This window comes from Neltuma alba, unplaced genomic scaffold (genome assembly GCF_004799145.2).
Source record: "Neltuma alba isolate B1F8T4 unplaced genomic scaffold, ASM479914v2 tig00010855_pilon, whole genome shotgun sequence".
Taxonomy (NCBI): domain Eukaryota; kingdom Viridiplantae; phylum Streptophyta; class Magnoliopsida; order Fabales; family Fabaceae; genus Neltuma; species Neltuma alba.
In genome coordinates, this window is record NW_021635649.1 from 207,866 (window position 1) to 231,928 (window position 24,063).

Sequence of the window (24,063 nt, forward strand, 5' to 3'; positions counted from 1 at the left end):
TTAAGTATTTTTTCAAATGCGTCAAGTATTATAAAACATTTTGTGATGTGACTCTGGATTTAAAATATTAAGACGTTAGGTATGTTCAGAAAAGTATTTTAGACTGCTAGATAAATCACAAAATATATTAAGATATTAAATACACCTGAAAATATATTTTGAGGTGTTACCGTGAAAATTTTTTTGCATCTTAAATATCTCTAAAAAAAAGACTTGAGAATATTAAATGAAAGCTAACTCTTGTTTCTTTCGCAGTATTTCCGTGTCCTGACTATGTGCTTGAATATACTTCATGCAATGCATGAGGTTAAAAACTAGTTATTCCTTAGATATCAACATTAGTAAATAGTAACTACAGGTTAAATGGGCATCCTCTCAACAAAAACCTTAGTAACTTTCAGGAATATTTAGGCATGAGAATCTAAATCTAAGTATAACGACATTTATCATTATGATGATCTAAATAATTATAGGCTATATGATTATTTAATACTACTATTTAATTTGCCTGACATCATTCAAACTAAATAATTATTTAAACAGGATTGGGCTTGGCCGAAGGAAATTACATCCAGTAGCTAAATTTGAAGAAATATTATAACTAATAATTTTCTAACTCAATAGGAGTAATCAGGGGTTTATTATAAAATATTGACAAATTATAGTTAAAATTTTAAAATATAATATGGTTTTTTTCCAACATAATTTGCTTATATTTTATTACTTTTATAGTTATTTTAATTAAATAATATTTTTTTTAATAAATCCTTATTGACAAATAATGAAATACTACCTTATGTCCTTAATATAGAATCTCATTTGATTTTTATTTTGATCTTAAATATAAGATTCTAATATATTTTGTCTCTAATTTTTATGTATTTTTTTAAGATAGTCCTTCTAACAATAATAATTCTAGGCAATACCCTTGATTAGTAAGAATATTTTTAGAAAAAACACATATTTATGATAACTAACTAACTTAATTTCTTTTCTTAATATTTTTAAATTAGTTAACTAATTTTTATAATTAGGATAAGAGGAAGTAGTTTTTTCTATATAACTGGAAAATCAGTTTTAAACTTAAAAATGACGGTGCCTTTGTTTGAGTAAAGTCTAAGAATTTAATACTTAAATTAAATCATATCTATCTGCTGTTGAGTTGACCAATGCTTCGATGGGCGTGGGTGTCCATTTTGTCTCTATACGTTAATCCTTCACACACGCGCTTCATTGCACGCGCTGACACCCGCACTATCTCACTCCGGCTAGGCTCCAATAGATGGCGCCACAAGCAGAGAAGAGTCATAAAAAGCTTCGTTCCGCTGGCAATGGCAGAGTCTCGAGCTGAATCTCTGTCTCGGGGTTCGAAAAAAATTACATCGAATTGTATGATTCTCAATTATCCCAGTGTTATTTTTTGGCATAGCTTTCGATGCTTTTGATTTTGGCGTCCACTCCTCACAAGGGGGGCTTCTTTGTTGCTTTGTACCGAAAACGCTATCTGTCTTTTGCTTGTGGAACTATAGAAAGAAAGCGTGACGGGTCTGTTATGTTCTGTTCTTTGTGAGTGAGTGGGTCCGTTCTTTCCCGCTCAAGTGTTGCTTTCTGCTACAGGCTATCGTGGGGGACTCAGGGATTTTGCAGGGTGTTACATGTCTTTTGTGCATGACATTATTGTACGGAGTTTCCCTTGGTGATTTAGTTGTTTGGAGTCCTGAGGTTTGGAAATGGGGCGCAATTTGGGGTAAAAAATGTTAGGTTTGAGTTTTGGAGTTGGTTTGGGAAGAACGAAAGATGGGTTTTCGTATATCTCTTTTGATAATGTAGAGCAGGAAGTTTTCTGGTTTAGATGACTTTTGGTTTGTGCATTGTGAGATTTCTGGAGCTTTATAACAAATCTAGTTATTATCAAGGAAGGTGACTGCTTCTCGTGCTAGTAAGTGTTTCCGAAATGAATGATTCTTCCGGAAAGACCTCTTCTTGTTTGGCAATCACTGAGAAAAAGAAGAAGCAAAGACCCGGAGGTTGCATTGGCCTTTTCTTTCAGCTATTTGATTGGAATGGAAAGCTCGCAAAGAAGAAGCTCTTCTCTAAGAAACTTTTGCCTCCTGGTTAGTCTCTTCGTAGTTGGCGTGAATTGCATTTCTTCATTCCATCATCTTCTTCTTATCCTCTCGCGTTTTTTTGGTCTCTTGCTGGTTTTACTGGGTATGTACTTCTTATTTTCTCGAAAGTGCTGATAAATTGTTTGATCTTTGGTTTTGAATTATCAGCTCGGGCAAAACAAGCTTCTAAGAAGTTTAAAGGAGACGAAAAAATGCCAAATTCCAAGCTCCACTTGGTAAGTGCTGAAAGAATGGTAAATGCGAAATTTCGTGTTTGATTTTTCTTGGTCTTTGTGTTGCCTTTTGTTTTGTTTTCTCTAGTGCTGAACACATTGTGATTGGTTATTTTCGGATTATAGATTGCCAATGAAAATAGAGGAGGCTTCCCAAGTGCCAAAAAAAGTGGAAATCGGAGCTTAGATTTAGAACCAAAGCATGATATGCGAGTCCCTGGTCTGGTGGCTAGGCTGATGGGTCTAGAATCTATTCCAACTGCTCAGCGAGACAAGTCTGAGAAAGCTTCCTGTTCTGGTTCTTGTGGTAATGTGAAGGATGAATCTCGGGGTAATCATTGCGAGTCAGACAGACAAGTTGGTAATTTGGAAATGAGAATTGCGAGACATGATTCAAGACCTCAAAAGCTTCAGAAAACGGGGACATATGAGAGAAAGGCAATGGCTAAGTTTGGAGCCGAAGCCCTGCAAATTAAGAGTGTTTTCTCGCGAGCAAGAAAGCATAATAATAGTTATCACCACCACCCAAAGCTTGCTTCTCACTTGAAGGGTCCTAAAATTAATTCGGGAAAGAATACGTCTCGAAGCTCGAGGTTAATAGGAGCAGCAACTAAGATTTTGGAACCTGGGCTGCAAGCTACAAGCAGAGCAAAATGCTCTCTTACATATCCAAGTTCCACATATGCTCCTAAGATTGACGTGGCGGCAGATAGAGTAATGTCTAAGTCAGCAAATGTACAGAGCCAATCTAGGTATGATGCAAATGCATCCAAGCCTTTGATGGGATCAGGGGGAAAGGCCTCTTGCAAGAACTGTGGTAATGTGCTTGATGTAGTTGACCGCAATCTCGATGCTGAGGAGCATCCGACTGTTCCTTTAGCTACCTATTCAGAAGTGATTACTACCTCTTGTTTGGCAGCAGAACAGAGGAACGTTAGATCACTCATGACCCCTCATGAACACGACAGTGATGTGGTTCTTCTAAGACCTCAACGACATATCGCATCAAATATTGTAGAAGATGGAAGAAGTAATGCACAGAGGAAGGTCAGATCACTTATGACCCCTCATGAACAGGATAGTGACAGTAATGCACAGTCTGGTCATGAACTTTCTACCAGAAAAATGCCTCCGCCCCATGAAGTTCCTGTACCATGGAATTCATTACCCCAACCATGCAGCACCCTAGAGCATGATGCATCTTCTGTTTCCTTCAGGCATAAATCTCAAACACAAGAACAGATTATAAGCAGTGAAAGAACTTCACCTGGATCTAAAGTAAGTAGGACTAAAGACTTTGTTGCTTTGAACAGAAGCCTCAGTGGCCGAAGCAGATTGAGGTCTCCTAATAAAATCGAAACTTCAAAGTTTGACCTAGAAAGGAAACCTTGTAATAGGCAGGTTGATTCCTTGCCTCGTGTGAGGACAATGGAACGAAAAAGAAGGATTCCGAGTATTGCACTAGTTGAAAGTACAGCTTCTGTCAATTCAGCTGTCATGAAACAGAGAAATGCTCGATGTGATGCACTGGGTGGAAAAGGGAGGGACATCAGTGCTTCTTCCTTTGACAGTATTAATGTTAAATTGAAACAAGGAAGTCAGGGAAAATCATACAAGTCTCCTGACAAGGTCAATGACGTAGTTTCATTTGCATTTAATTCCCCATTGAAGCACAAGACTGGAATGACCACCAAAAAGGATGAGACATGCAGCAAGAATGAGATAAGTACATATTCCCAGCAAGCTTTACAGTTGACGGGAGATGTTTTAGCTGCTTTTCTGGAACAGAAATTGAGGGAATTGACTACTCAAGAAGATGAGAGGTTGCCTATTGGTGGTCCACCGAAAAAATCACCTGCCATGATTCTTCAGGAGCTGATATCTGCTCTAAGTGCAGAGCAGCTGACCTGTCATTATGGTCATATCGTCAATGTCAACAAGGGTTTCCATGTATGTCTTCTCTTTCTGTTGCTATGCTGTGGTTGTTATGGGCTTGTTTAGCTTTTATCCAGTTGCCTCATTTTCATTTTGCGCACATTTTATTTAAAAAAAAAAATTTACACAATGCTCCTATATTAATATGTCAACCTTATCACATAAAGTCTGCAACTTATTTGAACATGATAAACTATAAGCATCAATGAGGAGTGTTAATAGTGGTATGCTTGTATAAGTCTTGATAAAATGTGTGCATATGTATATCAAGATATAAAGTCAACTGTGTTCATAAATCATCTCTAATGTGCCTTCATTATAGTACACGTCAAATGCTGTGGGAAAATTTTCGCAGCTCACTATAAATATTTGGAGAGAATTATGAATACATGGGTGGCTTTGCCTTTGATGAAATCGATGGTCATGAGTATTTAAATGGCATCAGCTAGTGCTTGGTGTGTGCACAAGTAAATCATATATGCTGTTCTCTCTTGTTGAACAACATAGCTGAATCATATAAGAACCTAACCTGGAAAGTGAGGGTACAAATCCAGTACTAATTGATGCTATCAGCTTTATCAACTGGAAGATATTATTGATAGTGTCTTCAGTTGGTGATTGCAAGGATGTTGAGCATAATTTGATCCATGAAATAATGCATACATATCAATGATACCTTGCCATTAAAGACTGCAGTAAGGATGTATAATCATATATCTATTGATTTCATATGGTATGCTTTTGATGTTAGGAAATCAAATGCCTTATCTTCATGTATATGTCAGGTTGAATATATGAGTTATTTTTGTCTTGTCTGATGTAATCTCTTATCAGTCATTAACACACGGAATAGCCAAATTTAATCTGTAGCTTTCTGAATAATCTTCCTGGTAACATCACCTGTTACGTGGCAATATTAGGGAGAGTTACTGGTCTGACTTGATTAGTGAATTGAACACAAATGTTACTCTGTTCTTCCTAACATCGCCTGTGCTATTTGATTGGTTGCTTTGGAATGTATAGCTGAAGAAGAATTGAAGAGCTTTTAAATATTAAATGGATTTTTTTTTTTCAGTACCAGTTTCACTGCCCGTGTTTGTTCACTTCTCGATTGATTTTCAAATAACGCATTTTCTGATGAATTTCTTTCCTTGTGTAAATAATGCCATCTTCTTCAACCACAGCTCAGCAATAGGATCTCTTTATTGCGTTTAATCGCTAAATTGAGTGACACTTCTCATATTTTTGTATGATGAGGCCATATTTATGATGTATTAGAACTTAATGAAGTTGATGATTGGGCTAGTTTACTTGTCAAATTATTTGAATGAGCCCAGCATTGCTATCCTTGATTAATGAGTACTGAATTGGCTTGAATTTTGAGAAATTTTTCCCTTTTTCATTGTTTTCTTTCCTTCCTAAAAGATTTATAGCCGCATCAGTCAGCAACTATGCTTGACACCATCTTCTGTTTCTACTCTGATCAGGGTGGAGCACAAGGGGGAAGTTTAGTGGGAGCCTCGTGCAATGTTAATCATCTTTGCCCTGGATCTGTTCTGGAAGCTTCATTTTCTTCCAGTAGTCTGGATGAAAGCTCAGGTATATAAATTTTTATTTTTGTTCCTTAGATTTGAATTTCTAATTTTCATCTGCTTAACCTCATTTTTTCTCGGTCATCAGTGTAATTCCTCTGTTGATGGATCTTATCCTTTATCTTATTCCAGGGCACGATCTTCACACAGAGTCTATGAACTACTCATATGATCAGTTGGAATATGATTCTCAGCTTGTAGATTCTGTAGCACCATTGGACAAGGGGAAGATAGGTAGTGAGTTATTGCATGTGATTGTTAATCAAATTTCTATGATATTACAAAGTCTTAGCTCATTTGGGATAACAATGAGGAGAGGCAAGCCTGACCATGTGAAAGATGTTATTCTGGATGCTGAGTTGTTGTTCGGAAGTACCACCACTACACACAGTGAAGACAGTATGCCACATCTTTTTGTTTCTCGCTTTCTCCTTGATGAACTGGACACCATGGCTGACGATGATGCCCTGTGGATTGATTTTAACGGCTCTGTGGGTTGCCGGGATTCCAAAGAGAGAAGCCAATTCAAGGGATTTCTCTTTGACAGTGTTGTAGAGTATCTAGAATCAAATTGTTGCACATATTGTAATTGTGGATTCAGGACATGGACCAAGCTGCCTTTATCCATGAATGCTGGCATGTTGGTTCAAGAGGTCAAGAGGGTGGTCAAGAAGTGGGCATGCATGGCTGTGATGATACCAGATGAAATAATAGAATGGGAGATGAGCCACTCCAGAGGGAAATGGACTGATTTTGATGTCGAAGCATTCGAGGCTGGTGTTGAAATCGATGGGGAGATACTTCAAATTTTAGTTGATGAAATTGTTAAAGACCTTGTAGATTGTGGAGGGATGTTATTTGAATCTTTACCCAGATGTTCCTGCTGAAATCCTCTCTGGTTTTTGTCCTTGTATAAATGGAAAGATGGTATTTGTAATTGGGCCACGTTGACCAAGGTTATTGACTGTGATCTTACCTAAAATGGCCCCATATATAGTCTTTTGATTGTTGTCCTAAGCATATTTTCATTCATATCAGCATTATCTTTCAATAATCGATTCTTATCCTTTGCTTCACTTTTGTGTTGTAATGCTGAAGAATTGGCAAACCAATTTGGCTTTTGGAGACGATTCTAATTGTAATGTAATTTATGGGGTTAATGCCATCATAAGATGAAGATAAAGTAAGTCCTTACATATTAGTAAGATTTTGTAGATATTCAAAACTTCCTCCTACCATTTATAAAGCATTTTTAGGAGGACTACCTAATCCTTATTAGAAGGCACCAGAGGAAGTATTAATTACAGAACTGTCTGACTCTTTATGTAAACTCTCCAATAAGTGAAAAAGAACTTATATCGAGGAACAGGAGGTATATATATATATATATATATATATATATATATATTGAATGAAAAGAGGACAACAGGTAAAAAATTACAAAAGTACAACGCAGAAACAATCAAGTCCTATTCTGCTTCCCATCCATCTCAGAAACGTCGGGTGGAGGGCAATCAAAAAGGTAAAAATTGCCATTTATCCTATGAGCATGATTCGCTAAAGAGTCTGCTAAAGGGATCGAGTCCCTTTCTACATGACAAAAAGTAGTATGCCGGTCTTTATTAACAGGAGGAATATATTAGATTTACCATTCTCTCTTGCCTTCACAATTTATTTGTTAGTAATGCCACATAAATACAAATAAATAATGTCTAGGAAACAAATTACTATCTCATGTACTTAATATAAGACTCAGTTTATTAATTTAAGGAGATTAAAAAAGTTAAAAAAATCATTTAATTATAATAAATCTGGTATTAAAAGAATTTTGATAACTCACCAACGTTTAATTCTCAAAAAACACACTTATTAATACAGTGAAACACACACACACACACGCACACACAGAGATCACTTCATCATCAGCTTGGATTGCCAGAACATCTGGTACATTGGCATGCACAAAACAAATATCTCCTATATAATAACAGATGTTATGAATATAAATGCTCAATCCATAGGTGTACAAATTATAGCTGTACGGATACAGACCACTGTAAATTCCCCAAGCAAAGTGAAAAAATTGAAGATTTTGAAAGAATCTAAAACACCATAAAGCAGATCAAATAACTATCGCCATTCATCAGTGACCAGAGCTCTCATCAGCAGCAACCCATTCATCATCCCAACAAGGACCAAATCCAAATTCAACAAACCATAATCAATATTGTCTGTAACCAAAAACATTCTTCCCGTTTCCCACCACTCTGCCACCGCCATAACCATTGCTCCTTCCTCCTCTGGCTTCGCCGTTAATGGCGTTCGCAGCGTACGAAGACAAACTCTTCAGTTCATCGATGTTCGCATAGCTCTTTCTGGCCATCAGAACCCTTCCATTACCACCTTTCTTCTCCCCTGCGCTCGCCGACTTGCTCCCTCTCGAATTTGACAAAACCCCATTATTCGCCTTAGAGAAGCTCTTGGCCGGCGGCGTCATCTCCGGCAACGAGGGAAGCGTGTTCGTCGGCTTCCGGTTCTCTTTCCGCAACGCCGCAGAGAAATCCGGCACCGATTGAGCAAGAACAGAGGACCCTTTTCGTCCAGAAGCCAAGTTAGTCTGGAATTTGACCTGTTTTCTCGGTGGGGTTGCTCGTTTCGGTTCCTCATCTTCTTCGAAGGCTCTCGCATACTTCCTTCGCAGTTTCGCTTCCCTCAGTTCGGCGTAGGCTTCGTATCTGGGACCTCGCTCCATGATGAAGCTATCGGCGGAGGTGAGTTTGAGAGGAACAGGGCAATCGGAGTTCGAATTCTGATTGAGGATCAGAGAAATGGGGTCGAGGGCGTGGAAGAGAGCTCGAAGAGAGGGGTTTGATTCGTGGGATTGTTGCCGTTGCAGAGAGACGTTAATCTCTGCCATTCTTGATGGATTTGAAGCTTTTTTGTATGTGGCAGAGAGATTTAACAGGTCTGGTACTTTTTGTGATTTGCTCAGAAGTAGCAGGAAGGTGTGAAGATTTTGCAACGGTCTAATGAATCGTCAATTCAACGAGGGAGAGAAAGGGGCTTTTCCCAAGGTTTACGTTGCAACGTTCCAATTGGAGGTGGGTCCCATTGTTAGAATCTAAGGAGTCTTTATTAACTGTTTAATTATTTTATTGGGTTTACTAGCACCAATGTCAATTTTTTTTTTTTTGAGTGGAAAGGAGAAATTTATTACTCAGGAAAAAAGGTACAAGAAACAAAGATTACAATAGGAGGCAAAAAGAGCCAAACAAAATGCCTAACTTAAACATCTAAGAGACTCGTTAGCATGGCTTATATGCTGAGTTAACGCAATAGCTTCATTAAGAATGCTATGACATCGGACACTTCCATTTGCAAGGACCACAATATTCCTTGCCTTCCAAAATTTTCAGCATAAGATTGCAAACAAAATGTTCCAGGAAGGTTTGCGCTCGTCTTTCCTGAGGTTCGTTATGAACCAATCTTTTAGTGGTTGGGTACTAAAGCGATGTAGTTCCGAACGTGGAATGAGCATCTTCCAGCAGGATTGGGCGACGTTGCAAAGTCTAAGGACATGATTCAGATCTTCAGGTCCGTTATCACATATTTCACAAGAGTTACTTGAAGCCATATGCCTCCGCACTCTTTCGCAGTTAGTGAGGAGCTTATCATTGAGAGCAAGCCAGAGAAAAGTCCTTATCCTCTGTGGACCAGGCCACTTCCAGACAGACTCCCATGTGTTGCTTTCTTCAGACCAGTCTTCTTCTTTAAGGAGTCTATAGGCTGAGCTTACAGTGAATTCCTTTCTGTTTGTGAGGTTCCAGTGACATTTATCAGGTTCAGCGTCGTCTGAAGGGGGTTTAGAATTAAGCACCTGAGTGACTATGTTTGAAGGAAGCTTGTTGGAGAACTCGGTGCTCCTCCAATTTCCGGAATTATCGATGTAGTCAACAATGGCTTTATCCAAGTCCTCCGCAGATATGGGGCTGAAAGCTAGAAGTTTTAAAGGTCCCAAATCGCCTACCCAGTGATCGGACCAGAATCTAATAAGTTTGCCATTACCAAGGCTCCATTTGACGCCCAGAGAGAGGTCACCCCAGGTTGCATTAAGGCATCTCCATAGATGAGAGACGTTCCGAGTCTTAATTTTGTGGTGTAACCCGGTTGCCCAGTTATATTTTGCCTTCATGACTTTGACCCAAAGCAGGTCCTGTTGGCTAATGAAAGTGTAAGCTAGCTTCATGAGGAAAGCTTCATTCTGCTTTTTGATGTCCTTAAGACCGCACCCGCCACACATCTTTGGTTGGCACATGGTTTCCCACTTCACGAGTCGGGTGCTTCTTCTGCTCGCTGTATCCCCCCATATAAATTTCCTAGTCAGCAATTGGAGTTTATCACAGATTGAAGCAGGGAGTCGGGTAGTTTGCATAGTGTAGAGAGGGATTGATGACAAGACTGATTGAGCAAGGGTTATTCTGCCAGCTAGGGAGAGTGAGCTAGCTTTCCATCCCGAGAGCTTGTGTTGAACCTTGTCAATGATGTACTAATAGGTGTCACTGGTTATTCGTTTATGCAGAAACGGGACACCTAGGTACTTACCTAGATTATCCGTTCGTTGGTATCCCAGTTTATTGCAAATGGAGTGGGCTTCTTGTAAGCTGACATTTTTTGAGAAATAGACTCTGGTTTTCGAGGCACTTACTTTGTGACCTGAAGAAACGCAGAAATCTTGGAGCAGTCTTTGCACAAGGTTCACCTGCGAGGGTTTAGTAGAGCAGAAAAGAATTAGGTCATCAGCGAAAAAAAGATGGGACAACGGGGGTCCTTCTTTCCCAAGCTGAATCGGTTGCCAATTGCCATGATTCACTTCCAAATCAATAGCCTGCGATAATCTTTCCATGCAGAGGACGAATATATATGGGGAAAGTGGGTCCCCTTGTCTAATGCCTCGTTGGGGGGAGAAGGGCTCAGAAGGTCTCCCATTCCATAGCACTTGCATAGAGGAGGAGGATATGCATTTCATTATTAATGTTATCATCGAGCTGGGCAGCCTTGCATCCTGGAGTGTATCTAGAATGAAGTCCCAGCGCAGCCGGTCAAAGGCTTTTTCTAGGTCAACCTTGATGGCCATCCAGCCAACCTTACCCGTCTTCGTTCTCATGGAATGTACAACTTCCTGAGCAATTATTATATTGTCTGTGATGCTTCTTCCATGGATGAAACTGGATTGGTAGGGGAGTGTGAGGACCGGCATGATGTGCTTAAGTCTAGTAGCCAATATCTTCGTAACAATCTTGTACACAGTAGTGCATAAACTGATAGGCCTGAATTCCTTAATTGATTGAGGATACTCCACCTTCGGAATGAGTGCAATCAGTGTTTGATTAAATCTGTGGTCGATGTCGCCCCCTTCAAAGATAGTTTTAATTTCCTTGAAAACTGAGTCTCCAACAATGTTCCATTGAGTTTGGAAGAACATTGCGTGGAGGCCATCCACTCCAGGTGATTTAAGGGGATGCATATCGAAAAGGGCTTTTTTGGTTTCCTCCTTTGTAACCGGCGAGTCTAGGATGGGAATAGATGAGTTCATGAAATGGGGAAAAAGTCCTGCGTAATTGAAGGCCGTTCCTTAGGGTTGCTCCAAAGCATACAAGTTTTTGAAGTATTGACTTGCGAGGGAGCGGAGTGTTTCCTGATCTGCTTCCCAGGTCCCTTCTCCTGTTTTCAACATGGCGATCTTTTTTCCCCTTCGACGGATAACCGCTTTCATATGGTAGTAATGGGTATTCCGGTCTCCATTCTGTATCCATTGACTTCTTGATTTTTGCACCCAGAGGAGCTCCTCCCGTAAGCATATATTTTCATATTCCGTCACCAGGGAGAATTCAAGGTCGAGAAGGTGGGATGATAGGGGGTTACTTTCGAGGGCCTTCTGGACACCTGCCAGGCGACGCTGTAAAGTCCGTTTTTGCTTGCCAATCATCCCAAAAACTTCCATGTTCCAATTCTGAGCCTTTTTTCTAAAATTTTCAATATTGTCTGCAAGCACTAGCTCGTTATTCCAGTTCCGTTCCACCAGTCTGCTGAAGTCTGAATGCAATGTCCAGGAAGCAAGGAAACGAAAGGGGGCTGGCCCAATTTGTTTTTCACCATTCGCCTTTATAAGGATAGGCCTGTGATCGCTCTGTATCCGTGGAAGGTGCATCACTAGTGTGTTGGGTTTAGAAGTAATCCAATGGTTATTGCATAGTGCTCTATCTAGGCGGACCATCAAAGCCCCTCTCTACCAGGTATATTTTGGGCCAACGTAGCCCAAATCTACAAGCCCCCTAGATCGGATGAAATGTTGGAAGGAGTTACAACCAGCCTGCCTCCTCCGACTTCCTCCTCTACGCTCGTCGCTACACAGAGTGGCATTGAAATCACCAGCAATTAGCCACGGCACATTCTTTTCAATAGGTTGGGGTAGGTCTCGCCAGAGCCTTTCTCTCACAGTTGGGTTGGGGCTACCATAGATAGCTGAAAAGAGATAACTTCCAGAACTGTTGACTTCATGAATTCTGGAGTGGATAAATTGCTTATGATTGCTCAAAACCTGAACTATGACAGTGTCCTTCCAAAGAAGCCAGATTCCCCCTGAGAAACCTTGCGCTTCGATTCTGTGAGAATTAGGATAGCCTATGCTCCGAACGACCTGGTCTGCTTTAGTTCCAGAGATTCTTGGTTCCAAAAGGGCCACAACGTCAGGCCTGTATCCCTGTAAGAGTGATTTCAAAACAGCCAAAAACTTGGGGGCTGCTGCCCCCTGACAGTTCCACACAAAAAACGATAAATTCATGAGACAAAAAACTAGTGCTCCATATCGGAGCAATCTGGTACCTTATCTTCTTCAAATCCAGTTTCAATAGCTTCGGCAAAATGTGCTTCATCATCGGATCCGATGTGTGCATCCAGAGCCTCCGCTAAGGCATTTGTGAGTTCCTCTGAGGGTGCTCCCCTTGCATCCTTGTAAACTGATTTTAAATTATGGACCCTTACACTTGGATTTACTTTGAACCCCATTTTGGAGGGACTCTTGTCAGGTGGCTTGGGTCGAAGGTTCTCCTTGCCCAGGCCAATCAAGTGGGTTGGATGGTCCGTATCAAGACCATGGTTCGTCTGGGTTGGGCCACTTTCGGGCCCAAATGATTGGTTAGGCTCTCCAAGGGAGATAACTGTATTTTTAGAGGGATCGAGTGCTGTAGGTAGTCTTGTTTCCTTATATGCGTTGGTCTCGAACAGTGAATCACCTTTAGGGTGGACTGATGGTGACTTGGCGGGAACTTGGTGGGCAGCTTTAGGGTTCTTTGGGGGTCTTGACTTGATGGGAACACTCTTTTTTTTCTCTTTTGGTTCATTGCGAGTTATCTCTGGTGTTGTACCTTTGCTAGCACCCGTACTTATATTGCCTTCTTCAGGATTATCTGCTGTATCCGAGGTAGATAGTAGGCCAAATCTGTTCCCTGTTGTCTGCTGTAAGTCTGCCGCCTCTTTTCGATGTCCTCTGCTACTCCTCCAAGATCGAGAGGGGACTTTCATCCAGTCCCCAAAAAGTTGCTGTTCACGCGCTGGGCTCACGCGCTCTAGGGGAGCGGTTGCTGAGGGTGGGGGAATCTGTTCAGGTGCATGGCCTGGTTCGCCGTGAGTAGGAGCAATCGGCGTTTGGTTCTGTAGTTTGATCGAGCAGCTTGTCTCCAGATGACCGTATCTTCCGCAGCAGTAGCAAATAGTGGGGAAACCTTCATATTCCACGTACTGGGTAATACCATCAAGATTTATCTTTGATATAAGAGGCTTGGTAAGATCGAGTTTGACCGCGAGTCTAGCGAATCTCGCTTTGTCAACGTCTTCAGTGTTGTAATCAATCTTGATGACCTGTCCAATAACTTCTCCGATGGCTCTTAGGACACTCTTATGGTAGTAGTGATAGGGTAGTCCAGGAAGACGTACCCATCCAAAAACTTGTTTTATCTCCAGGTTGAGCGGCGAGAAAGAGGATTCCCATGGGTGCACCGTGAGATAATGCCCGAGAACAACCCACGGTTCCCCCAGCATAGCGTTGTGGTAATCGAAGTCATTCTCAAACTTGACCATATAGCAACCTCCATCAAGTTCCGTGAGCTTAATGCCCCCAGTTGGCCTCCAAAGCTTGATAAGCTTACCATACAGCACATCCTGCCTAACAAAACGCCCAAGCAGTTTGACTACCACTGCTAGTCTCATGCACCCTGCCATAATGTCTTTCACTCTCTGCGAGAAGGTGATGGATGGGATTAGTCCTGAAGTATCTATCTGCACGTCCTGGTCTTCCAGAGTAAGATCGAACTTTTTTGGTTGTTGTATGTACTCAGTCCCTGTTCCCCCATTAACTAGGGTATCCTTGAACGTCGGCTTGTGGCCCTTCGAGTCCTCGTTCTTGTCCTCTCCTTGCTCTGTCATCGGTTCCTCAGCAGGTTCTTCCACAAAAAGCTGCTTCTGCACAGAGGGAGCAATGGCTTCGTCCGTGTCCATTTCTTCTTCCGGTGCTGCGTTCTCCTTACGCCTAACTTTCTTTGAGTTCCGTTGGTCCTCTGACCGTGGCGTGCGTTCTCCTTTAGCCATGAGTGCTACGTTCACCGTCTGCTCCATGGTGAGGGAGTCAATGATTTTGCCTTATGAGTGGAGGTCGCGTCAGCCCCGCTCCGGAGAGGGGGCTGTAATGTCACACGATAGCCCCCGCTGCGGCGGCAGCGGAGGAGGAAAGTTCAGAAGGGACCTGTTGCAGTGGGCAACAGGAAGGATCGCACACTTCCCAAGAGGGAGGTTCTCTCTCTAACAGTCCTTCTCTCTTACTCTTTATAATACCAATGTCAATTAATATAACTATTAATATAAACTATTTTCTGGCCAAAAAAACACACAATTATTAATATATTATCATAATCAATTATCAATTATTAATGCCAAATATAAGATTTATAAATTATAATAAATCTCAACTTTTACTATTGTTAAGTATAATTATGTGTTCTGGCAAAAACAAACAATTATGTGAATATTTAATTATCTATGGAGCTATACAAATGAATCCCAAAATTCATAATTTGTTTTTTATACAACCGGAAAAATCCTACGATTCATAAATAGTATAGCCATGTGGGAAAAAAAAACTATTGAGGGAATTGCTTTTACATTGTCATATCCCAAATAATAAAAATAAGATGTTGCTCTAAAAAGATTTACACCAAGTTTTTTTTGGCCTTCAAAAAGATTTACACCAAGTTGAACCGTTATACACTTGTACTAAAGACGTATTTGGCTTGGCATCAAGGACAAGGTGAGGGAAAGCACATGATAAATACAATAATTATTATATGATTATAATCCTTAATCAGAAAAGTACAAGGATTTTTAATTAGATTATGCCATTATTTTAAGGAAAAATTACATATGGTCCCAAGCGACAAACCTTATTAACAAAGATCAAAAACATTTTTTTTCCAAAAATAATCACTTCAAATACATTTGGTAACTCCTAAAGACCTCACAAATTAACCCCTTCTATTAAGACAAATATCTATTGATCCTACTTATGTTATATTATTTTAGTGAAATAAGGAATAAATTAACAGCAAAAAAAGTCATTTACACGACTATAAAACTTTAAGAGGTTTTATTATAAAAATTTTAAAATTTTTAAAAATTATCCACACATAAGCAAAAATTTAATATACACATTTTCTTACTTGTCTGGTATCAGTATCCGATGATCTTTTTCCATGTAAAAGAATTTGAACTTTTGCAATCTTTTAAAAAAAATGTGTTAATTTCAGAGTTCATCATTCACCAACAATTCATCACTCAAGAAAACAAAAATATAACAAATCTATTTCATTTTAAGGTTATGTAATTTTTCTCAATAGCCAAGTAAAAATATATATTTCTTTTTAACAAAGCTGATAATCATACCCAAATCAAACTAGCCAAAACAACTAAAAGATTTTCGACCAATCTCTCTCTGTAATGTGAGTTATAAAATTTTGGAAAAATTACTGTAGAGTCTCAAGCAAGAGATTTTATCACTGTAAAGTCCCTGAAAATGCTAAAATAAATCTGAAGTCCCAAGGGATTTAATTGTGAAGGATTTCAATTGTGCAATCACAAAATTACCCTTATTCATTTGAAAGAAAACATTAGAGGAAAATGTGGGGGTTTCTTTTGCATTCGCATAGCTCCGTCGCATCTCGCCTCTCTCCCTATTACCTCTCACCTCTTTGATTGTGATATTCTGCTCTGCTCCTCGCTTCTATGACTCCGTCTCTACCTCACACTTATTGCTTCCCATTGTCACTCCTAACCTCCCTGTTTTTTACTTCTCATTCTGTGGGTTATAAAATGACGCTTTGTTTTTTGCTAATTAATGCTCTGTTTCTGCTGAAAATGAATGAATGTGATAGTTTTTTATTGTTATAACTCTTGTAATGTGATGGTTAAATATGTTGTTCATGAATACATTGAAGGTTGTCAATCTAACTGTATGACTTGTCAACGACAAGTGATTGTGATAGGTTGATATGAAGGATGGTAAGTTTAAGCAGGAAGTATTTGTTCTGTTACATCCATATAAGGAGACAAATTATTAATGATGTAGAAGGTAAAATGCAATATATTGGAGGTGGTGTGAGAACAAGAATGATTAAGGAAGGCACAGCATATGAAGAATTTAAAATAATGGTAACATCAATTGTGGGGAAAAAAAGTAATGGAATGGTTATAAACTTCACAATAACCTTGCATGAGTGTATATTTGTAGACCTTGTAGATAATGGAGGAGTGGAACATTTAATTAACTTCAATGGTGACAGCAACCATGTATATATAGGAGAAAATAGAGACGAAAATTCACAACTAACAAAGAATGTTCCAATAGAAGAGCAACATGTGTGAGTTGTATTATTTAAATTTTAAAGTAGTGTTGCATGTTGTCAATTGTTCTGTTTAAATTGTTATTGCAGTGGTCGAAGGTTGTCATTAATAATCCCATGACTTGTCCTGTTATGCAGAATGAAAGACTTGTTCAGAAGTTCAGATGTATTGTCTATGTCTCCATCCAATGTGTTCAGTGAAGAACCACTATCATTACCATGTGGTTCACAAATGATGTCAACCCCAATTTTAAAAATGAATTCCAAAAAGTGGAAGCATTTTGTGAATGCATGTAACAGTATTATTTTGTAAATGCCATTACATACACATCAAGTTCTCGGTCATTATGTACACATGCAACCCACCTGCTTTTTTGAGTGGGTTGTAAATTTGGTATTGTTACATTATACATATATATATATATAAAGTGGTAAATGACATCTAAAAGTAATATGATATAATATCATATTTTTATTTTGTTGTACTTGTCAATAGATTGTCATGGACTTGTTATCACATGCTGTGGAGGTTGTCATTGGCAGTCTGAATTAAGTTACTGATATAACATGACAATTTCATGTACTTCTAGTGTTTTATGATTTCTTAACACGTGATTTTAGTGTTAAAGTTGCGATATGATATTATTTGGTTATAATTTGATGTCATGTGAAGGTTGTGCTATCCCATAAAGTCAGTTATAAGCAACACTGCCGAGGTTGTCAATAGATTCCCCTTGTGTTGTTAACACTTACCGTTAAGGTTGTCAATGAATCCCTGTAATAAAGTTCTACTGTAATCAATTGGGTTCACTTAAAACTGTTAATGACTTGAAAAAGCTTCCCATTTTATTGTTAAATTTGTTCTCTATGATAATAATACTATTTGGTTCGAGGCTGTGCTATCCCACAAAGTCAGTTGTCAGTGACACTGCTGATGTTATCAACAGATTCCTCTTGGCTTGTTAACACTTGCTGTTGAGGTTGTCAATAGATTTCTGTAATAAAATTCTGCTATAATCCAATTGGGTTCACTTAAAGTTATTAATGACTTGAAAGAGCTTCCTATTTTATTGTTAAAATCGTTATATATGATAACAATACTATTTGGTTAGAAGCTGTGCTATCCCACAGAGTCAGTTGTTAGTGACACTGCCAAGGTTATCAACGACTTCTGCTTGAGTTGTCAACACTTGTTGTTAAGGTTGTCAATGAATTTGTACAATAAAATTTTGCTGTAATCCAATTTGGTTCACTTAAAATTATTAATGACTTGAAAGAGCTTCCCATTTTATTGTTAAAGTGGCTATAAGTGATAATAATACTATCTGATTAGAGGCTGTGCCATCCTACAGAGTTAGTTGTTAGCGACACTATCGAGGTTGTTAACAGATTCCTCTTGGGTTGTGAATACTCGCTATTAAGGTTATCAATAGATTTCTGTATTAAAATTTTGTTGTAATTAAATTGGGTTTACTTAAAGCTATTAATGACTTGAAAGAGCTTTCCATTTTATTATTAAATTTGTTATATATGATAATAATATTATTTGGTTAGAGGCTGTGCTATTCCACAGAGTCAGTTGTTAGCGACAATGTCAAAGTTGTCAACGACTTCTTCTCGGGTTGTCAATACTCGCTATTGAGGTTGTCAATGAATCTAGCAGAGAAGACTGTGATATATATTTGTCATGTCATCATAGCTAGCATTTGTTTTTTCAGTATTAATAGCCGTATCATTTCTAGACATGATAAGGATATTAAAGAAAAACTTTATAACCATTAAACAATGTCAATACACATTAACTTAACTTTATATTTAGCTGTCATTATATTATCCAATAAAAAAGCAAAATGCTATATATGCTACCATCTCTAACATATTGTATTTCACCTTCTACACTATTAATAAATTGTCTCCATATATGGAGGTAACAGAATAAATACTTCCCGCTTGAGCTTAACATCCTTCATATCAACTTGTCACAATCACTTGTCATTGACAAATCATGCAGTTAGATTGACAACCTTCAATATAGCAATTAACAACACATTTAACCATCGCATTACAAGGATTATAACAATAAAAAACTGTCATATTCATTCATTTTCAACAGAAACAAAGCATCCATTAGCAAAAAACAAAGCATCATTTTATAACCCACAGAATGAGAAGCGAAAAACAGGGAAGTTAGTAGTGACAATGAGAAGCAATAGGTGTGAGGCAAAGATGGAGTCATAGAGGCGAGGAGTATAGTAGAATATCACAGTCAAAGAGGTGAGAGGTGATAAGGAGAGAGGCGAGAGGCGAGAGGCGAGAGGCGACGGAGCTGTGCGAATAAAAAAGAAACCCTCACATTTTCTTTCAAATAAATGAGGGTAGTTTTGTGATTGCTCAATTGAAATCTTTCACAATTAAGTCCCTTAGGACTTCAGATTTATTTTAGAATTTCCAGGGACTTTACAGTGATAAAATCTCTTGCTTGGGACTTTACAGTAATTTTTCCTAAAATTTTAACAAAGCTGATTAGCAGAAGACTCAAAAACATTATGGATAAGGTGGTAGGAAGGCATCAATGTAGCTTTATCACTGGGAGACAGAGTAGTGACAACATTATTATTGCTCAAGAGATCATTTATTATATGAAACGAAAGACTGGTAATAAAGGATGGTTTGCAATCAAGGTGGGCTTGGAAAAGTTTAAGAGGCTTTATTATAGAAATTTTAAAATTTTAAAAATTATCTACACATAAGCTAAAATTCAATATACAAGCTTTCTCACTTGTTTGGCATCAGTATCAGATGATCTTTTTTTATATAAAAGAATTTGAACTTTCTCAATCTTTTAAGAAAATAAGTGTTAATTTCAGAGTTCATCACTCACCAATGATTCATCACTCAAGAGAACGAAAATATAACAAGTCTATCTATTTTAATTTAAGGTTATGTAATTTTTCTCAATGGCCAGGTAAAAAATGTGTGTCTGTGTGTTTTTTTTTAACAAAGCTAATACTCATACCCAAATTAGACCAACCAAAACAACTAAAAGATTTTCGACCTATCTCTCTTTGTAATGTGAGTTATAAAATTTTAACAAAATTGATTAGGATAAGACTCAAAAACATTATGGATAAGGTGGTAGGGAGGCATTAATGTAGTTTTATCACAGGGAGACAGAGTAGTGACAACATTATCATTACTCAAAAGGTCATTCACTCTATGAGACAAAAGACAGGTAATAGAGGATGGTTTGCAATCAACGTTGACTTGGAAAAGACGAATGATAGACTGGAGTGGCCCTTCATTCTTGGTACTCTCAAGTTAGTGGGCATTGATGATAAACTATGTAGACTAATTATGGTGTGTATTACTAGTGTTTCCTTCTGAGTTCTTGAGAATAGAGAACCTATTGATGAATTCCAAGCTTCTTCAGGTATCAGAGAGGGTGATCCTATCTCTCCTTACATCTCTATTTGGCTATATCTACTAGGATATATGGGTCTTAAGATGCCAAAAACTCTTTAACCCCATGAGCAGTGATGAGTACTAGACCAACAAGTCCAGTTTCCTTAGGGCCTATTAGGATCGAGATCTCATAAATAACTAAGTTTTATGGTAATTTTTTAGGAGAAGTTAAAGTGCATAGCAGATCCCAGGGTGACTTCATCAAGTTAGAAGTAGATGGTTCAGTCTTATCTAATGAAGATAGTGGATGTAGGGGAATTGCCAAGGACAAAAATGACAATTGGATAACTGGTTTCAAGTGCAAACTCACTAAGGTTCCACCAACCATAACAGAATTAATTAGAATCATACATGGCCTAAACCTTTGTTGGGCCAAAGGGTATAGGAACATTGTTTTGTTTTTCAACTATATAAAAGCCTTGAACCTACATACTAGAAGTTGTGTTAGTTCTCATCCATTCAGAGACATGGTTGAGGATGCTAGATTATTGTTACATAGGGATTGGCATGTTCTTATTAACGATACCTTTGGGAGCATTTAGATTTTTTTTTTTTAGCTAAATCTTCACACATAATGGTAGAAAATTTTTGTACGCTTACCTTTAGAGTAAGAGGAGGAGGTTGATGAAGGGGTTTAGGACTTCGTTTTATTGTATTGTCTTCCTTTTTTTTCTAATAAAGTTTCTATTAAAAAAATGTAATTTTCATAAAAGATATTGAGAGGATGGAAGATTCTACTAGACCTTTGACCTGGAAAGATAAAACATAAAATTGTTGGGAAACTGGTAAAATGGATTGGGTGTGGATACAGACTAGCCAGTGGCGGTGCTAGTTGGTCCAAGGGGATTTGGTGGGCCATTTTTTTTATTAAAAAAACTATGATTATTGGTGTGGGTTAGACTCAATTTAAAATGTTAAAATTAGACTTAGAGTTTTGAACTTGAGTAGTGGGTTATGATAAAATAATATGAGAATTAATTTATAATTTACTAAGATATTTTAGAAAAGCCAATATATATTTTCTTATAAATAATTAATTTAACTAATTTTCTTATCCAAATTAATTAAGTAGATCTTTTACACACACACACATACAACTATCACATGTTTATTTAATCTTATAAAAGTGTGTGTAGTAGAACAACAAATAGATAAAAATAAAAGATGGACAATGCTCTTTATATAACTATATATGTATATATAAAGTGTTTAATTGCATATGTAATTATATGAATGGGACAATGTGCATGTGAAATTTGAGGGTCAACATCCTCCAACTATTTTATATAATATATTGAGAACTGCATGAAAAATTTTTTTATTTAAAACAAAAAAGTGGGCCAACCTGCAGGCTAGACTGTGGTGGAGCATGCCTAAAGTGATATGGGCTAAAGTAGCCCACACCATGGTGAGTTGGGCTTGCGGCCTTGACCATATTACCAATAGTATATGAAATACGGCCAGCCTACAGGGCTGCGAGCTTAAACGGGCAAGACTTGCAAGGCCAAAATTTGAGAAATGTCTCATTTTGTTAAGCCCAACACTTAAACTGATGGGCTTAGGGCTATCCAATAGGTTTTTGGCCCGTTTAAGAAAAAATCTAATTTTTTAAAAAAATATTTTTCACATGTTTTATCCAAAAAAGTGAAAATAAAACAATGGAATTACTAATAAAAGGCATAAAGATGAATAAAATGAAGTCACAAATACAAAAATCATATCTAAATATCCATCAATATCCAAGAACATCTAAAACATCAATTAACAACAAGAAAACATCCAAAAATTCTATCAACGGTACAAATGTGTAATAGATAAACACTATCATTAATTTTTTTGAAACTTCATCATCACTATTATTAGGGGTGTGCATGAGGCCCGCATGCCCAATAAGCCCGCCCGAGCCCGCAAGAAAAATGCCCAGCCCAACCCAATAAAAAGCTGCCCAAGCAAAAATGGGCATCTTCGGGCCGGGCTGATTCACGGGCAGGGCAGGGCCGCGGGCAGGGTATGCTGCCCTGCCCATTTGGCCCTGCCCGAAAAAAATATAATTATATATATAAGATAATATTATTTCAAGCAATTATCTCTTTTATTTTAGCTAAAAAAAATAGGTAAAATTAGAAAAAATGAAAGGAACATAAAAATTATAATTATATAAAAGAGCTAAATATCAAAATATAAGATTCAATATGCTAAATTACTCCAAGTCAAATGTTCTTCTTTTTCTCTTACATCCAATTTTTTAAAACAAAAAAATAAAATAAAACCACCTTTCAAATTTTGTGCTTTCACATGATTATAAGAATCCACCAACTATATGGATAAACTAAGAAATTGAAATACTGATTTAGCTTAATTATTAAATATTCTAATTATTAAATATATTTTTTTTACCTCCCATAAGAAATCAAAAGCTAAAGAATAAGACTACATAGGCCTTATATATATATATATATATATATATATGAGTGATAGACTCATTCGTGATAATTTTTTTCCTCTCATTTGTCTCAAAACATGATAATTGATTTTTTTTTTTTTACATATGACATAGGGCATTGTGTCATTACGCTGGGCAGAAAAGCCCGCCCTGCCCAGCCCGCCCTTGCCCTGCCCAAAATGGTTAGGGCTTCTACTGGGCAGGGCCGGGCAACGGGCTGCAAAACGCAGCCCACTCATCTTTCGGGCTGGGCATCGGGCAAGGGGCTTGCCCTGCCCAGCCCTGCCCATGTGCAGCCCTAACTATTATTAGTTGCTCTTCTTCATGAGTATGCTCTTCTTTAGTAACAAAAATATCAAATTTTTCTTCTTCATAAAAATTTTACTTTTAAATTTTATAGTATATCTATTATTTTATTTTAGTTTGAGATGTATCGTTATTAAAACTCATAAATTTCTAATTCAAATTATAGAATCACAATTATATAAATATAAAAATACTCTCTTATCAAATATATATATCGTTTATAAATATCAACACATATTGATAAACCCTTTTTGTGCAGTGAATTCTTGGCTTAATTGGTAGATCAAACAGCAATTTTGTGATCTAAATGTAATTGTTCTCTGGGAAAGAAATAAAAAAAATATCATAACTGATCAAGTTAAGAACCAAGTGTCATATTTTTAGCACTTTTGGGCTGTGAACCAATTACTCCTTTAATTTGTTTTATCAGGCCCAGCCCAAAAGCGATAGGAGGGAGATAGTGAATAGTGGAGTGCGGCATTTTGAAGGAACCGGAGGGAAAGAGCACTCTGTTATGAACCGTTGGAAGAGATTTGGAGACAGCTCATCTCATCTTCACTACCTTAGATTTGCTTAGAACAGATCATCACCACACGGGATTCATTTCTTCCGTCTTCCATACACTTCCACTCTTGATCTGATCATCATCAACTCCTCCCTGCAATCACTTCGCTTCTGCAGCCTCCAATCTTTTCTCATTCTCTTCCACTCAATCTCCATCACTTCCACTATGACCGAAGCATTCTTCAGTTCTCTTGTGGTGCGAAGTCAAAATATGCGTGGCTGATCTCTATTGGTCTTCCTCGAAGTGTAGCCGAGCCTGAGTCTCCGATTTGGTAGGGAGCTGTCTTCATTCCTTAGTTCTATTCTAGATTTGTATTTTGAATTGGACGAGTTGTACGTTTCATCTTATGATTTCAGGATCTGAATTGGATTGTTATTCTGCTGGAACTAACGAAATGTGTTTGAGAATCGTAGAGTAATAATTCATTTGCAAGTCGAGTTGAGTTTGCCTCATTTGTTTTTTGGTAGAATCAA

The 24,063-nt window shown here is 37.9% G+C and overlaps 3 protein-coding genes across 3 annotated transcripts; 1 reads left to right on the forward strand and 2 right to left on the reverse strand.

Moving 5' to 3' along the window:
* The first annotated feature begins 1,331 nt into the window (after positions 1-1,331).
* Positions 1,332-6,888, forward strand: LOC114759469 (uncharacterized). Its single transcript, XM_028948646.1, has 5 exons — positions 1,332-2,114; positions 2,277-2,344; positions 2,468-4,291; positions 5,764-5,875; positions 6,001-6,888. The coding sequence occupies exons 1-5, from the start codon at positions 1,955-1,957 to the stop codon at positions 6,753-6,755; spliced, it is 2,919 nt and encodes a 972-aa protein (XP_028804479.1). The 5' UTR covers positions 1,332-1,954; the 3' UTR covers positions 6,756-6,888.
* Positions 6,889-7,779: 891 nt separating this feature from the next.
* On the reverse strand, positions 7,780-8,865 carry LOC114759496 (uncharacterized). The gene has a single exon (XM_028948674.1). The coding sequence runs from the start codon at positions 8,783-8,785 to the stop codon at positions 8,090-8,092; it is 696 nt and encodes a 231-aa protein (XP_028804507.1). The 5' UTR covers positions 8,786-8,865; the 3' UTR covers positions 7,780-8,089.
* A 415-nt stretch (positions 8,866-9,280) lies between these two features.
* Positions 9,281-12,142, reverse strand: LOC114759480 (uncharacterized). Its single transcript, XM_028948658.1, has 3 exons — positions 11,542-12,142; positions 10,574-11,436; positions 9,281-10,414 (listed from the first exon to the last, which is right to left on the reverse strand). The coding sequence occupies exons 1-3, from the start codon at positions 12,140-12,142 to the stop codon at positions 9,281-9,283; spliced, it is 2,598 nt and encodes an 865-aa protein (XP_028804491.1).
* Between the last annotated feature and the right edge of the window lie 11,921 nt (positions 12,143-24,063).

Bases quoted from the DNA above. Each gene is read 5' to 3' on its own strand.
- LOC114759469 (XM_028948646.1), top strand. From the start codon at position 1,955: ATGAATGATTCTTCCGGAAAGACCTCTTCTTGTTTGGCAATCACTGAG. The intron at 2,345-2,467 runs GTAAGTGCTGAA...TTCGGATTATAG, and splicing joins CAAATTCCAAGCTCCACTTG to ATTGCCAATGAAAATAGAGG. The intron at 4,292-5,763 runs GTATGTCTTCTC...TACTCTGATCAG, and splicing joins ATGTCAACAAGGGTTTCCAT to GGTGGAGCACAAGGGGGAAG.
- LOC114759480 (XM_028948658.1), bottom strand. From the start codon at position 12,142: ATGGTCCGCCTAGATAGAGCACTATGCAATAACCATTGGATTACTTCT. The intron at 11,437-11,541 runs GTCAATACTTCA...TTCCCATCCTAG, and splicing joins AACACTCCGCTCCCTCGCAA to ACTCGCCGGTTACAAAGGAG. The intron at 10,415-10,573 runs GTAAGTGCCTCG...GACACCTATTAG, and splicing joins GCGTTTCTTCAGGTCACAAA to TACATCATTGACAAGGTTCA.
- LOC114759496 (XM_028948674.1), bottom strand. From the start codon at position 8,785: ATGGCAGAGATTAACGTCTCTCTGCAACGGCAACAATCCCACGAATCA.